This window comes from Corythoichthys intestinalis, chromosome 14 (assembly GCF_030265065.1).
Source record: "Corythoichthys intestinalis isolate RoL2023-P3 chromosome 14, ASM3026506v1, whole genome shotgun sequence".
Lineage (NCBI taxonomy): Eukaryota > Metazoa > Chordata > Actinopteri > Syngnathiformes > Syngnathidae > Corythoichthys > Corythoichthys intestinalis.
In genome coordinates this window covers 7,585,613-7,602,216 of record NC_080408.1, presented here as the reverse complement: position 1 = coordinate 7,602,216, position 16,604 = coordinate 7,585,613, and the positions used below count along the sequence as shown (strand labels likewise).

The 16,604-nt window shown below is 39.1% G+C and overlaps 1 protein-coding gene across 1 annotated transcript; it reads left to right on the top strand.

Annotated features, from left to right (window-relative positions):
- Positions 1-1,056: 1,056 nt before the first annotated feature.
- camk2n1a (calcium/calmodulin-dependent protein kinase II inhibitor 1a) lies at positions 1,057-13,619 on the top strand. The gene is made up of 2 exons (XM_057856675.1): positions 1,057-1,466; positions 7,250-13,619. The coding sequence occupies exons 1-2, from the start codon at positions 1,298-1,300 to the stop codon at positions 7,318-7,320; spliced, it is 240 nt and encodes a 79-aa protein (XP_057712658.1). The 5' UTR covers positions 1,057-1,297; the 3' UTR covers positions 7,321-13,619.
- Positions 13,620-16,604: the final 2,985 nt, after the last annotated feature.

Below are 16,604 nucleotides of genomic sequence, written 5' to 3'. Positions count from 1 at the left end.
GTTTTGTTGTTGTTGTTGTTGTTGTTTTTTTTTTTTTTGATAGAAGCAACTTTTTTGATTGATGTGTTTATTTGCTTTTGGGCCACATTTTGGCCAGGACATTTTTGTCTTTATTATTCAATCAAAAAAATAAGTAAGATATAAAATTTAAAAACTATATATATATATATATATATATTTTTTTTTTTTCAAGAAGAAAAATCAGTTCAATCAAAAAAAGAAAAATTTCAATCATGGAAAAAGTTTTTCAATGCAAAAAAATATTTGAGATTGAAAAATTTGCATTTGAACACTTAATTTTTCATAGAAAAGTTTTCTTTGATTGAAGCAATCCTATTTGTGTTTGGGCCATATAATGAGTAGGATATTTGTGTCTAAATCATTTAATCAAAAAAAAACAAAAAAAAAAAAAAAAAAGTTGCTTCAATGAAAAAAAAAAAAATTCAATCAAAGAAAAAAAATTTGAAAAATAGAAATGCCCTTCAATCCAAAAAACATTTTTTTTCAATCAAAGAAAAAAATCATTTGAAAAATAAAATGCAATGACATTTTTTGGCCACCGTGGGGGGCCTGGCCCCCCTTAAAATCCGCGTATGCTCGAAACACGATCTTGTTATTGGTTACCAACTTCAGAGCTACTGGATTTGCATTGACAAGCGAAAAGCAACCGGCCAGAACTCCAGAAAACGTAGCAGCGGTAATAACATTAATATTAATTAATAATAACACAACAATAACGGATCCCATTTGACTGATTTGACATTTAAAACCTAATGAAACAGAACGGTCTGATATGTACTATTCAAAAATAAAAACACTTTTATGTTGCATTACTCTATTTGGGTTTATTAAACCTACAAATGTGTCAGAACATTTTGGCCTGACCCCAGGAATGGGCTTCCATAGCAACGCCTGAACAAAGCCGCTTGAAATCACTTTCCTCTAGCAGTTCCATTTCCGTCCCGTTGAAGGCGCTGTTGCACCTCCACAACACACAAACACGCGTCCACACGCACACACTTGCTTCCTCCAACCCGGATGGATGACTTCACCGTTCCGCCTGGGTTTCCTTTATGATCCCGGGATCTTCCTCCTCTCTCACCAGACTTCAGCTAGAAACAGAAGCGAGCGCACGCACTCTTTCCACGTCCACGCAGCTGCACGCACACGGGGGGCTACCCACCACAGCTGGCGTCGCAACCGAGAGATTCCACCAGGACTTCCACAAAAATAGTCCCGGGTTTTTAAGGCTGCAAAAAGGACGACTCGAATCTACTTGTAGCCGCTGCCAGCCAACATGTCCGAAGTGTTGCCATACAACGAAGGGAAAATGAGCGGCTACGGAGCAGACAGCGAGGTCAGCCAAATGTCCTTTAGCTGCGGACTGCAGGACACAAACGCCTTTTTCGCCGGCTCACAAGCCAAAAGACCCCCGAAGCTCGGCCAAATCGGCAGAGCCAAGCGAGGTAAGCGGACGCCGAGTTGTTTTCATTTCGATTATCTCGTGATACCTTCAAGTAACTTGTTTTTTTGAACGATTTAAAAACATGGGACGGCAAAATACGTCCAATCATTTTCAACTAGGTGAATAATGACGATTCAGCACCAAATAAAGTGGACGTCTATCGCGATAAAATATAGCTATTTTGTAAACGCACGTTAGTAAATACATATATATAATATGTAAATATGGTCATAAAACACTGTGTTGCAATCACCGACCAGAATCATTTACAGTGAGCCCCCGTTTTTCGCAGTCAATAGGGACCAGAATCCGCCGCGATAAGTGAAAAACCGCGAAATAGCACACCCACCCCAATTTTTTTGTTTTGTTTTTTTGTTCAATGTATTTATTCAGATTTAGCATTGGAAAAAGATACATATAAGACATGTTTTTCACTTTTTTTCCGCCAAAGTATAATTAAAATATATATGTATATACGTACACAGGGTGATTGAAAAAAAGAATGTGCCAAAAACATTGCGGTATATTTAAAAAAAAAAAAAATTAACAACTAGCTGGATACAAGTACTGTATATAACTAGTGGTGCACGATATCCATTTTTTGAAACCGATACCGATATCAATAACTTCCTGCTCCTCAAGGCCGATACCGATACGATAACCGATAATATATATATATAATTTTTCAATGTATATTCACCTGAGTTTTTGAACACCTGTAGATCAAAAATACTAGTGGTTGATTCAGCTTAGATTTGCCTTTGACAAAACCAGAATTTTCATGATGACATGAACATTATTAAAATGAACAAAACAAAGACAGTAACAAAACTTTGCATTCTGGAAAAACAGGAGCGGAAACAAACGCACAAATCCCAATCCGATACCGTGCCAAAAATATTATTAATAGGGCTGATAATATAAAATGTTATCAGATTTATTGGGATGACGTCATAATTCCTATTATCGGACCAATAATTATCGTGCATCTCAAGTTTTTATTTCATGCTTTACAAGCACCGGCGGCACAGACAACATCAAGCCGATATGAAAATTCCTCGCAAACATCCTTCAGAATTTCCTCGTCCGCTGTGTTGATTGCAGCTGTTATTCGATCTTTAAACGAGCGTTTTTCCGACTAATTAAAATTAACACCCAGTTAAACAAATGACCGCTAATTCAGTCTATTTGAATGATTTTAAAACGAATAAATACGTGATGATTTTGCCACCTTCTTTTCAATCACCTTGTATTATAAAAATGTTTTTGTAAGCGCCTCAAATGTAATAATCATGATTAGGGCTGCAGCTATGGAATATTTTAGTAATCGAGTAATCGACTAAAAATTCTATCGATTAATCGGATAAAACATATTTTTAGGTAAAGAGCAATTACAAATGTACATGAGAAAATGAGACATTTCATCTAATATTCAACCATTTTCAGTCAATCAATGTCTTTATTTTCGATGTACATTGTTGAAAACAGCCAACAATTGCATCTCAGATTTAACTAGAATTAAAAAAAAAAGACTAATTCACTGCTTTCACTCAAAAAACTTTTAGATCTTATAAATATACATATATATGTTTCTTACCTAAAAATGCCATTACGCTTGATAACACACATCACTTAAAAGTTAGGTGTTTTTCCCACTTGTCTCAATTGAATTTCTATTTGTGTCAAGCTATTTTTAAGTTCTAGTTAAGTTTTAAGTTTTCAGTGTTCAAAATAAATGTATGATACCTGCAGTATTGGAGCACATTAGGGACCAGTGCTACTTGGTGTTTTATCCAGCAATGAATACTGAACTAAAATTGATAGTTAGCAATATTAAGTTTTTATTTTACACCCTCATCACTCTACAGCGCTATGTTTTCACAGATCAAAGAAAGCCTGTACATAAGACACGTTAGCCACGCATCGACAGTGGTCATAATTAATAGAAACCTCGCCTTCCGCAGGGCTAACGTTACGTGAGCGAGTGACAGTAACTTATTAGCGCTTAGAAGTCTACTGCTTTAAGATGGCGGCTGTTTACTAACGACGCTGACTATGTTATTTCGCATCTAGTTCAACATACATGTGATCTCTATGAGATAGGGCTGCAGCTATCGATTATCGTAGTAGTCGATTAATCGATGAACTAGTTAGTTCGGATAATTGAGTAATCGGATAAGGAACATAAAAAATTAAAATACCTGAGCTGAGCCTCAAACGGTATAACAAATTAATAAATAAGGATCTAAGTACAACAAAAGAACAATTGGCTAACTTACATTGCAAAAGTCTGCTAGCTTAAATGCTATAAAATGCAAACTTTTTTTTTTTTTAACAATGCTCTTAACAAATGGTTCAGGCAATATACCTATACACTAAATTACAAATGCATTAAAAAACATTAGCTTAAACAAAAACTTACCTTACGTTGGTTTTAACAGGCAGCAGCTGGATTAAGCCATGTGAAATGAGGCAGATCAAACACTTTCAAAATAAACCATTACAATGCCACTTCAATTAAACGAATACTCGAAGCAATAAAATTTAATTTGAATATTTTTTTCTAATCGAATACTCGAGTTACGCTACCTGCTACCACCGTAGCATCATGCGGGCTAGTTTTTAGCAACGTCGGCGTCATTTGTAGCGGCTGTCGGCTACAGTAAGTTTTTTTTTTTTTTTAATTGCTTCATCCTCTACGCACGTGACATCAGCGCGTTGTCCCGCATTAAAAGTAGTCCGGGCAAAACGTGATGCTTAGAGCTGTCAAAATTAAACGATTACTCGAGGTGAATAAAATTACTCGGATCAGTTTTTAAACTCGAGTTTAGACCTGAAACGAATACTCGAGGAACTCGAGCTTAAAAACTGATCCGAGTAATTTTATTCACCTCGAGAAATCGTTTAATTTTGTCAGCTCTAAGCATCACGTTTTGCCCGGACTACTTTTAATGCGGGACAACGCGCAGACGTCACGTGTGTAGAGGAAGAAGCAATAAATTAAAAAAAAAAAAAAAAAAAAAAAACACTTACCGCAGCTGACAGCCGCTACAAAATATGCCGATGTTGCTAAAAACTACGCCCCCAGGATGCTAGTGTGGTAGCAGGTAGTGTCCGATGCGTCTCGTAGATATCGCATGCATTTAGGACTAGATTCGAAATGACAGACTCGGCCGCATCTGGGCAGCGTTAGTAAACAGCCGCCATCTTTAAGCTGTAGACTTCTCATCGCTAATAAATATAACGTTACTGTCATTCGCTCACATAACGTTAGCCCTTCAGAGGGCTAGGTTTCTATTGATTATGACCACTGTCGATGCATGGCTAACGTGTCTTATATACAGGCTTTATTTAATCTGTAAAAACACAGCCCTGTAGAGTGATGAGGGTGTAAAATTAAAACATAATAAAGCTAACTGTCAGTTTTAGCTCAGTAGTCATTGCTGAATAAAACACCAAGTAGCAACCAGGTATCATACATTTATTTTGAGCGCTGCAAAAACTCAAAATCCTATCAGTACTTACAGTTTAGACTAACTTAAAACTTAACTAGAACTTAAAAATAGCTTGACACAAATGGAAATTAAATTGAAACACGTGGGAAAAACACGTAGCTTTCAAGTGATGTGTGTTATCAAGCGTAATTACATTTTTAGGTAACAAATATGTTTTTGTTTTTTTTAAGATCTAGAAGTTTTTTGAGTGAAAGCAGTGAATTTTTTTTTCTAGTCACATCTTAGATGCAATTGTTGGATGTTTTCAACAATGTACATCGAAAATAAAGACATTGAGTGATTGAAAACGGTTCAATATTGGATTAAATATGTTTTTTTCTCATGTATATTTATAATTGCTCTTTACCTAAAAAAAAAAAAGTTTTATCCGATTACTCGATTACTAAAATATTCGATAGCTGCAGCCCTACTCGAGTTGCTCGAGTATTCGTTTCAGCTCTAATCATGATTAATTTGACACATGTTACTGTCCCACCCAATTATTTTTAAACAAGAATAAAGTAGTCGTAGAAAAATGCTTGGCTTCATTAAGTCTACCCTAATTTCTGGACTATAAGGCGCACCTGACTATAAGCCGCCACCCACCAAATTTGACACAAAAAAGGCATTTGTTCATAGATAAGCTGCACTGGACTATAAGCAGCTGTCCTCACTGTATTATGGGATATTTACATCAAAAGATATTAACCGGAAACCCTTTTTTTTGACAGCGGCATTATAAGACTGTCATAAAACCAAATGAATCATTATGAAGCTTTGAACCAATTGGCTGCAAAGCTTCATTAATTCAAGCGTCATTTTGCAATCACTTCACGCATGGGGGAGACAGTGAATCTCTGCTGCCACCTGCTGTCAACACTGTTGTCATCCAACATGCCTGCTAGCATGCATTGCAGCTCTACAGATGTAAATAACATTCAAAATTCATGTTCTGTGCTAATAATTTCTTCAGTTACTGTTCCAGTTGTTTCATTAATTGCTAGTTAGCTACCTGTATTTGACTGGCGCTATAAGACTGTCATAAGACCATCATAATTATGACATGACACTGCCATGAGCATTAATGAATGCTTATGAGAGATGTCAAATTATCTCACTTTTGACTACATGTAAAAGAGCCGAGCTGGACATAGAGTTGGTGATATAATTTGCCGGATGACAGTTAGTGACATCTGTCATAAGCATTCATTGATGCTCATAGTGTCATGTCATAATTATGGCTGTTTTCTGGCAGTCTTATGACGCCGTTGTCAAATAAAGTGTTAGCTATTAACTATGGACTGGACTATAAGCCGCAGGATTCAAAATGAGGGAAAAAAGTAGCGGCGTATAGTCCGAAAATTACGGTACTCAAATCCGCTCGGAGCTGCTCGCTTACACACAATGAGTTGCCACAGCAACTGTTTAACAAACAAAACTAGGGCTGCAGCTATCGAATATTTTAGTAGTCGATTAATCGATGGACTAGTTAGTTCGAATAATCGAGTAATCGGATAAGGGGCATGAAAAATGAAAATACCCGAGCTGAGCCTGAAACGGTACAAAAAGTAAAAATAAAAATGAAAATCTATGTACACCAAAAGAACAATTGGCTAACTTACAAAGAAAAAGTCCGCTAGCTTAAATGCTATAAAATGCTAACTTTTTTTTTTTTTTAATGCTCTTAACAAATGGTTCAGACACATATTCCCACAAATAAAGGCTGAATATACCTATAAACTAAATCATGAATGCGTTAAAAAAAAGATTAGCTCAAACAAAAACTTAGTCTTAACAGGGAGCAGTGGGATTCAGCCATGTGAAAAGAGGCAGACCAGAGGGCAGTGTATCCACCCTAATCAATAAAACTAAACGTAAACACTTTCAAAATAAACCATTACAATGCCACTTTAATTAAAGGAATACTCGAAGCAACAACATTTAATTCGAATATTTTTTTTCTAATCGATTAATCGTTGCAGCACTAAACAAAACGATGATTGACGCACGCGGCGCTTTTGAAGATCAAACTCAAACGTCCAATCCATTTGAAGTGGGAGGGTTGGCAGCGAATGAACGAACGTTCATTCGCTGCCACCCTCCCAGTTCAAATGTCAACTCATTCAAACTCCCACGTGATTGGACGTCCGTCATCGTCAATGATCTTATTTACACGAAACCTCATCCGCTGCAGTCATTAGAGTCGTTTTTAGCACTCCCGTTAGCTTCGGAACATCTTGTAATCGATACAAAAATCGACGCCGAGGATAAAATGCTGTTTTGTCCGCAGTGGTGATCGAGGACGACCGAATAGACGAAGTCCTGAAAGGGATGACGGACAAGTCGTCGCCCGGCGTTTAAAGACCCCCCGCCGAGGGATGCCTTGCAGACTCTTTTCATTTTGATCACCGATTTGAAGCGCTTGTCGGCTGTGCATGTTGGAGGATTGCGGAAAGAGAGGAAGAAACTGACGGCGACGCACCATCAGGATGAAGATGGGCCGGAAAGAGAAGCGAGAGAAGGCCGTTTGAGAACCGGAAAGAAAGGCTACGTCGTGGGATATCGCTGGCAATCCTCCATAAAAAACAGTCCCGCTTTTTGTTTTCTTTTTCACGGAGAAGAAAAATCCAGACGGCGGCTGTCGCGTCTCGACGCGCGCTGACTTTATTATAAAAGGTGATGGATGAACTTGTCATTAAAACCAACACCCCCCGCCCGCTACAGACGCGCCGCAAAAACAAGTGTCGGGATGAACCTCGACGTTGTACAGTAGGCTCAGCTTGCAGAAGCCCCCCGTCCCTCCTTCTTGTAGATGGTGCATTCAAGGGAGCTGTCCTTTCAGCACCGCTCCAATGCATTCCTGTTGCTGCTCTACCGCTTTGATATCCCCTTCTTCCTTTTCCCTTCTTCCCCAAAATAGACCAACCAAACTCTCAAGTCTACTTCTATTTAGAGGAGACCAGATTGTATGTAAAAACATATATTCGAGGATGGTGCAATGTTAATCTTTTCTGTAGTGGAAATCCACTTGTTTTGGCCGCCCGCTTTTATTTCTGGCTTAAAGTTGCAGGTTTACATCGCTACACCTGCGCATATCGATAGTACAAATGCAACAATTTCTCAATTATGTACACAAAAGGCTAATTTCGCTCAAATATCAGTCACAAATTGCGTGCTAGTGAGCACTTTTCCTTTGACAGGATGATTTATCCACCTCACAGGCATTTCGTATAAGGATGCTAAATAGATAATACTAGCATTGCTAATAGAGGTGTGCAAAATTTCCGATTCTTAGATTATTCGCGATTCGGCTGTGGAAGACTCGAGAATGATTCACAAACATCCAAATTCCGATCATTGAAATATGCGAAGTAAAGCGGAAGTACAACACACTCAGCGCGCCGCGCGGTCTTCGGAACGAAAAGAGAGTAGCTAAACATCATGCTTCTCATTACCCGGCCCCTCGGGTAATTCCAATGCTCAACTCACGGCTCTAGCTCAACTCATGCCACGAGATAAAAAAAAAAACACAACAACATACCTGACTGCTGCCGAAAAGCTGCTACAAAGTACATCCACATAATGTTACGGTAGATATCATTTATATGGGACTAGATGCAAATAGATTCAGTAGCGTTAGCAGCACATCTACAAAAAGCTACATGCGGGCGTTAGTAAACGGCCGCCATCTTAAAGCAGTACACTTCACTGCAAGGCTGTTGTAGCGAACCTTCCAAGTGAAGCTAATTAACTTTTTATCTAAAATACTCCTAAATCGGTAAAATATTGACTTGAATCTATCTTTAAAGTACATCCACATAATGTTACGGTAGATATCATTTATATGGGACTAGATGCAAATAGATTCGGTAGCGTTAGCAGCACATCTACAAAAAGCTACATGCGGGCGTTAGTAAACGGCCGCCATCTTAAAGCAGTACACTTCACTGCAAGGCTGTTGTACCGAACCTTCCAAGCGAAGCTAATTAACTTTTTATCTAAAATACTCCTAAATCGGTAAAATATTGACTTGAATCTATCTTTAAAATAGTTTTAAAACTTTCACATGTCGAAAGTAGACAAAAGGGAAATTATGGAATAACGGGAGCAGTTATAACAAATTTAACGGTTGATTCACAACATTAAATTAATTGAATGTAGTTTGAAGCTACTGATACAGAATGGGGACTGGAGTTTTTTTTATTTACTGTTAATTTTGTATATTTGTTTACTGCTATATGTTAACTTGATACTGAAATAGTAGTTCGGTTTAGCCTGAAAGTATTTTTGAACAATTTTGGAACTAATGTGCAAAACATTTAAAAAAAAAAGAAAAAAAAAGGAGGGGGGTGCATCAATAATCGTTTTATAATCGAATCGGAGCCTCTGAATCGTTATCGTAATCGAATCGTTAGGTGCCCAAAGATTCCCAGCTCTAATTGCTATGGTGAAAAACTGAAATTTTTTTTATAGTTTCATATGAATTTTCCGCACAAAATGGAGGCCTACACAGATCAAACCCATCTAGGAACACTCCCAGACACAAAACTGTAAATTTCACCAAAATCCACCCAGGCGTTTCGGCGTCCATAAAACACAGGACATGAACTCATCTCATTCATCTACTGTATATCAAATTGACTCTGTAAAGCCCTCTGAGACGACCTTGTTCTGATATAGGGCTATACAAATAAAATTTAATTAAACTGAATTAACACATAGACAAACTCTTTCCCTTCTAGAGATCAAGATAGCTAAACAAAATGAATCCTTTAGTAATATTCCGGAAAATTGTACACGTTTTTGAAATCCCGCATCTTGTTCTAAAGTGCTCAAAGCTACAATGTATTATCACAGCACATTCAAATTTTTACATGAAACCGGAAAGTTTGTACGGAGCTCCTAAAGGGACATCAATAAAAATAAAATCAATTTAAACAATCTGGTAAAAGGTAGTATGTGGTGCGCACTAGAAATGGTGAATGCTGTTATACTTATATAGCGCTTTTCCACCTTCCAAGGCGCTTTACACTATCTCGCCATCCACCTACTGGTGACGCAGCACCAGGAGCAACGTGGGGTTCAGTATCTTGCTCAAGGACACTTAGGTGAGTTCATCAGGGCAGAGAATTGAACCCACAACCTCTGGGTTGGGGGACAACTACTTACCACTGAGCCACGCCACCCCCAGAAACAATCTAATGTGCTCCAGATGGTATGTGGTGCGCACCAGAAACTTTCTGGTACGCACCAGATTGTTTCTAGTGTATTCCAAGACAATGTAATGGTGACGATGTGCAAGTAATGCAGTAATATCTTTAGAGTTGAGTCCAAGATTGAAGTAAAGGTCAACTAAATCCTGTATTATCATTTGTAGCATGCAGAAACTGCTGGTGTCTGATGTGCGCCTGCAGTTTGTGGCTTATAAAAGGGAACTTTCTAGTGCGCACCACATACTACCTGGTGTGCACCACATAGTTTCTAAAGCGCACCAGATACTATCTGATGCGCACCACACAGTTACCACCATATACTACCTGATGTGCACAAGTTTCTAGTGCGCACCTGATAGTTTCTAGTGCAGTTTCTAGTTAGCACCACATACTACTTGATGCGCACCACATAATTTCTGGTTAGCACAACATACTACCTGATGCGCACTAGAACCAATGTGGTGCGCACCAGTTTCTAGTGCACACCACATACTACCTGCTGCGCACCAGATAGTTTCTAGTGCACACCAAATACTATCTGTTGCACACTAGATAGTTTTTAGTGCATACCACATAGTTTCTAGTTAGAACCACATACTAGCTGATGCGCACCACAGTTTCTATTGCGCACCACATACTACCTGGTGCGCATAAAATAGTATGTGGTGCACACTGAAAACGGTTGATCACCAAATAGTTTCTAGTTAGCACCACATATTAACTGACGCGCACCACTTTGTTTTGTATTTAGCACCAAATGATGCGCACCACATAGTTTCTGGTGCGCACCACATACTACCTGGTGCGCACCAGTTTGTAGTGCGCGCTTCATAGTTTCTAGTGTGCACCACATACTGTCTGGTTCGCACCACATAGTTTTTAGTTAGCACCACATACTACTTGGCGCGCACCACATAATTTCTGGTAAGCACAACATACTACCTGATGCGCACTAGAAACTATGTGGTGCGCACCAGTTTCTAGTGCACACCACATACTACCTGGTGCGCACCAGATAGTTTCTAGTGCACACCACATACTACCTGGTGTGCGCCAGATAGTTTTTAGTGCACACCACATACTACCTGATGCGCACCACATAGTTTCTAGTTAGAACCACATACTATCTGATGCGCACTTCATAGTTTCTAGTGTGCACCACATACTGTCTGGTTCGCACCACATAGTTTTTAGTTAGCACCACATACTACCTGATGTGCACCATATAGTTTCTACTTAGCACCAGATAGTTTCTAGTGTGTACAACATACTATCTGTTCCGCTCCAGATAATTTCTAGTTAGCACCACATAATACCTGATGCGCACTTCATAGTTTCTAGTGTGCACCACATACTGTCTGGTTCGCGCCTCATAGTTTTTAGTTAGCACCACATAGTACCTGATGTGCACCATATAGTTTCTACTTAGCACCAGATAGTTTCTAGTGCGCACCACATACTATCTGTTCCGCTCGCTCCAGATAATTTCTAGTTAGCACCACATACTATCTGATGCGCACTTCATAGTTTCTAGTGTGCACCACATACTATCTGGTTCGCACCAGTTTGTAGTGCGCGCCTCATAGTTTCTAGTGTGCACCACATACTGTCTGGTTCGCACCACATAGTTTCTAGTTAGCACCACATACTACCTGATGTGCACCATATAGGTTCTAGTTAGCACCACATACTATGTGTTCCGCTCCAGATAGTTTCTAGTTAGCACCACATACTACCTGATGCGCACTTCATAGTTTCTAGTGTGCACCACATACTACCTGGTGCGCACCAGATCGTTTTGTAGTGCGTATCACATACTACCAGATGAACACCACATACATTGTTTAAATTTTATCTAATTTCTCCTAATGTCTTTTTAGGGACTCCGTAAATTTGAAAGCCAACTGCGACATTGCAATCCCACTTTTAACCAAAAGGCAGCACTGTCGCCTCCACAATCAAGGATTTTCTATGCTAATTTTGTGAGTGTCGAATGAATTTTCCGCATTAAACGAACGCCTACAGAGATCAAACCCCTCTTAGAACATTCCCAGACACTTAAAGTACAACTGTTTAAGATTTCGTCAAAATCTGCCCAGCCGTTTCTAAGTCCATAGGGAACGAACACACACAAAAACGTTCCACTTATATAAACGTATAGATGAGTATTATTGCACAGGTATGCCTTGGGTTGGCCACTCGTATGGATTACTTCGGCAAAGGAAAAGTGCTCACTAACAGGCTCGGAAAAATTTGTGAATAGTATTTGGTAGAAAACACCTATTGCATGTAGCAAACTGTCTTTCGTTCCGAGCACTAATCAAAGTGTCACCTTAATATTTTTGTTGAATTTGATTTGAAACATAGGCCAAATTTTGAAGTAAATAGCAAACTAATAAGCAGAAAACATTCATTTTAAACAGTGGTACCTTGACTTAGGAGTACCTCAGCGTATGAGTTTTCGTATCGAGTTGCCTGGTCTTTTTTCCCCCTTTGTGTAGCGAGTCAGTATTTGCGTTATGAGCAAGTTCAGCGAGGTTTCGATTACAAAATGTCTGCAACTGACAGTCATCATTTGCATCATGTAACTACAGACATTTTGATTTGTCTTACAGAAAGGTGAAAAGCAAAAACAAAAGATTATGAGATTATGGAGGGAAAAAAATACCGTTTTTAACGTGAAGATATATTTTTCTAACAGATACCGTAATGCCCTCACGTGTGGGCAAGGATAGTTCCAGTTATCAATGCACCTTCAGCCCTTTATTGAATGGGAGAAGCTCCTCACATCACTTACTAGGCAGCACATAAATACTATAATATTCGCTTATTGCGTTTTCATATAATACAGTGCTCTTTTTTTCCCTTATTAAAACTTTTTAGGGTGGGGTGGGAGTATTGTAACAGTCATGGTTGTTGAGCAAATTGAAATACGAGTTTGATCAGGGAGCGATTTAAACTCATAAGTCAAGGTAGCACTGTCCAGTACTTGGGAAATATTCATTTTACATTTAATGAGTGTTTTTCGTCATGCATGGATTCTCACTGCGGTGCCAACGTAGGTGCCACCACGCTTACCCTCCCCTCCTCGGCACGCTTGTTTTTAAATAAAGAAGGTCACATTTGTATTTTTATATCTAAATATTTGTTATTTAAATGATATGCTCGTCTATGGTCTTACAGTTCATCAACAACTACAAAAAAGTTTCTACTCGGGAGAGGAACGAGATGACTCGCTCTCGTCGGATTATCAGAGCTCGGTGGTTTTTTAAAGACTAACTGAATGTGTCTGGGGTTTTTTGCACACATCGATGTTCAACTATTAGTAAGAAATCGTATACTGTGACTTGAGCTTCGTTGATGAATTTGTTAGAAAATGGCAGTTTTAGAGTATATTGCACTGTTTACGAGTACGATCAAATAACCTGTCGTTATTTGACCTATTTTCAACATGTTTTATTTTGGTGTTTTTTTTTTTAAGTTGTTTTATTTTGTGCCATCATTTTAAAGAAACTGGATATGGTTTGTTGTGCATGAATCCTTAATATTTTCAATAACGGAACATCATTTTATGAAGCAAAAAAGGAAAAAAACTGCTACAAAAATGTCATGACATTCTAAGAATGAGTCATTGTATATTATGATGCCATTTTCACTGTATTTGGTGAACTAATAAATGGTAAAAGATGACAAATTTGGTTTTGTCTGTTTTTCCAGTCCACCATATTAAGTCACATGACCAACAGATGTATTAGCATCTACTATATTTAAGTAGCAGCAGATTATTGTCTGTTTGGATTCGTAGTACTGATATTTTATTGGAACATACCGTATTTTTCTAGCTAAAAAATGCGCAATAAAGAGGGAAAAAAACAAGTGGCACCAGAGTACGAGTCACATTTTGAGGTGGTCATTTTATTTAATCAGACACCAAGAACAAACATACATTATGGTATTAAGAAAACTTACAACAAAGTGCTTAATACAGTGGGGCAAATAAGTATTTAGTCAATCACCAACTGTGCAAGTTCTCCTACTTGAAAATATTAGAGAAGCCTGTAATTGTCAACATGGGTAAACCTCAACCATGAGAGACAGAATTTGGAAAACAAACCCAGAAAATGACATTGTTTGATTTTTAAACAATTTATTTGCAAATCGTGGTGGAAAATAAGTATTTGGGCAATACCAAAAGTTCATCTCAATACTTTGTTATGTACCGTTTGTAGTCAATAACGGAGGCCAAACGTTTTCTGTAACTCTACTCTTCGCTTGGTGTAAAGAAATGAACTGTGGGAGCAATTATTATAAAATGGAAGATATAAAAGACAACAGATAATCTCCTACGATCTGGGGCTCCATGCAAGATCTCACCCCATGGCGTCAAAATGATAACAAGAACGGAGAGCAAAAATTTCAGAACCACACGGGTGGACCTAGTGAATGGTAAATGGTGTTATACTTATATAGCGCTTTTCCACCTTTCAAGGCGCTCAAAGCGATTTACACTACATTGCCATCTACCGGCTGGTGACGCAGCACCAGGAGCAATGTGGAGTTCAGTATCTTGCTCAAGGATACTTAGGAGAGTTCATCAGGGCAGAGAATTGAACCCACAACCTCTGGGTCTGGGGACAACTACTCTACCACTGAGCCACGCCATCCCCGCCATGACCTACAGAGAGCTGGGACCACAGTAACAAAGGCTACTATCAGTAACACAATGTGCCGCCAGGAACTCAAATCCTGCACTGCCAGACGTGTTGCCCTGCTGAAGCCAGTACATGTCCAGGCCCGTCTGCGGTTTGCTAGAGAGCATTTGGATAATCCAGAAGAGGACTGGGAGAATGTGTTAAGGCAGCGCTTCTCAATTATTTTCTGTTAACCATAACCAAGGAAGACGTAAATGTTTTGCGCCGCCGCCACTGTAAATAGTATCATTTGTCGATATTACTATTATAAGTACACCTCTGCCTCACATTGTATCTTTTTTCTATTAGAGAAAATAACAGAGATCAACTTATAAAGTATAACTTTATTAACATTGTTTTGTAACAGTTAAAGCGCATCAATTTGCCTGAATTAAAAAAAAAAAAAGTCACATCCAAACTGTAAAAATACTCAAGGTAAATTTTTGACCATTTGATACTGAAAAATAACATCAGTAAATAATAACGAATTCAAATTGATTAGAAACATGAACTCATGAGGACAATATGGCTAAAAATTTAACCGAAAAAACAAAACTGAATAGAAAAAAAAAAAAAGTTTCTTTCGACAGAAGGACAGTTTTTATTTTCGCTGCTCGCTGCTCACAGTATCACCTCCAGTTTGCAATGGTGTGGGGTTATTTTGCACTGAGCATGCTAACCGTGCTCACTGGTTTACTGATATAACACTGACAAAGCGGAACGATTGTTGGCAATATTCGGCACGTTTTCGCTGAAAAACAACCAAGCGACTTATCAATGAGACTGGGGTCTAATGTCTTTAAGTGGCGTCTTAATTGATTTGGCTTCCGGCTGTCCGCTATAATCATTTTTAGACACAGTAAACAGTGGTCTTTCCTCATCTACCACTGTATTAAATGTCAAAGCCAAAAAGCAAACGGCCCGAAAAAAGCGCATTCTCGGCGGTCGAGGGAGAACCGTAGGTGAGGGCGATCGTCGTGATGGTCCCAAGCCGAAAATGGCACTTCTCGGGCGGACACATGAGAACCGGAGAAGACAGTGGGTCGCTGCGTGAGTCCAGCCGGAAAACGGCTTTCGAAAACGGCGCACAGCTCTCCAGTCTCCAGCTCTTCATGAGTCTCTTCCGTGTGCTCTTGCTTACTTCAAAAATACTGCGCGCACTTTGAAAATGAGAACGCCACTGCCACCCACTGAGTGGATGTGCAAGTACACTTTATTTTAGTACGGCAAAAAAAAGCAAAAAAAAAGCATGTTCCCCGAGGTCACACGCACCACCCCTAGCATCGCCCCACTATTTGAGAAGTACTGTGTTAAGGTCAGATGAAACCAAAATAGAACTTTTTGATAGAAACACAGGTTCTCATGTTTGGAGGAGAAAGAATACTGAATTGCACCCGAAGAACATCATACCCGCTGTGAAGCATGGGGCTCGAAACATCATGCTTTGGGGCTGTTTTTCTGCAAAGCGACCAGGACAACTGATCTGTGTAAAGGAAAGAATGAATGGGGCCATGTATCGAGAGATTTCGAGTGAAAATCTCCTTCCATCAGCAAGGGCATTGAAGATGAGACGCGGCTGGGTCTTTCAGCATGACAATAATCCCAAACACACAGCCAGGGCAACAAAGGAGTTGCTTCGTAAGAAGCATTTCAAGGTCCTGGAGTGGCCTAGCCAGTCTCCAGATCTCAACCCCATAGAAAATCTATAGAGGGAGTTGAAAGTCCGTGTTGCCCCAAAACA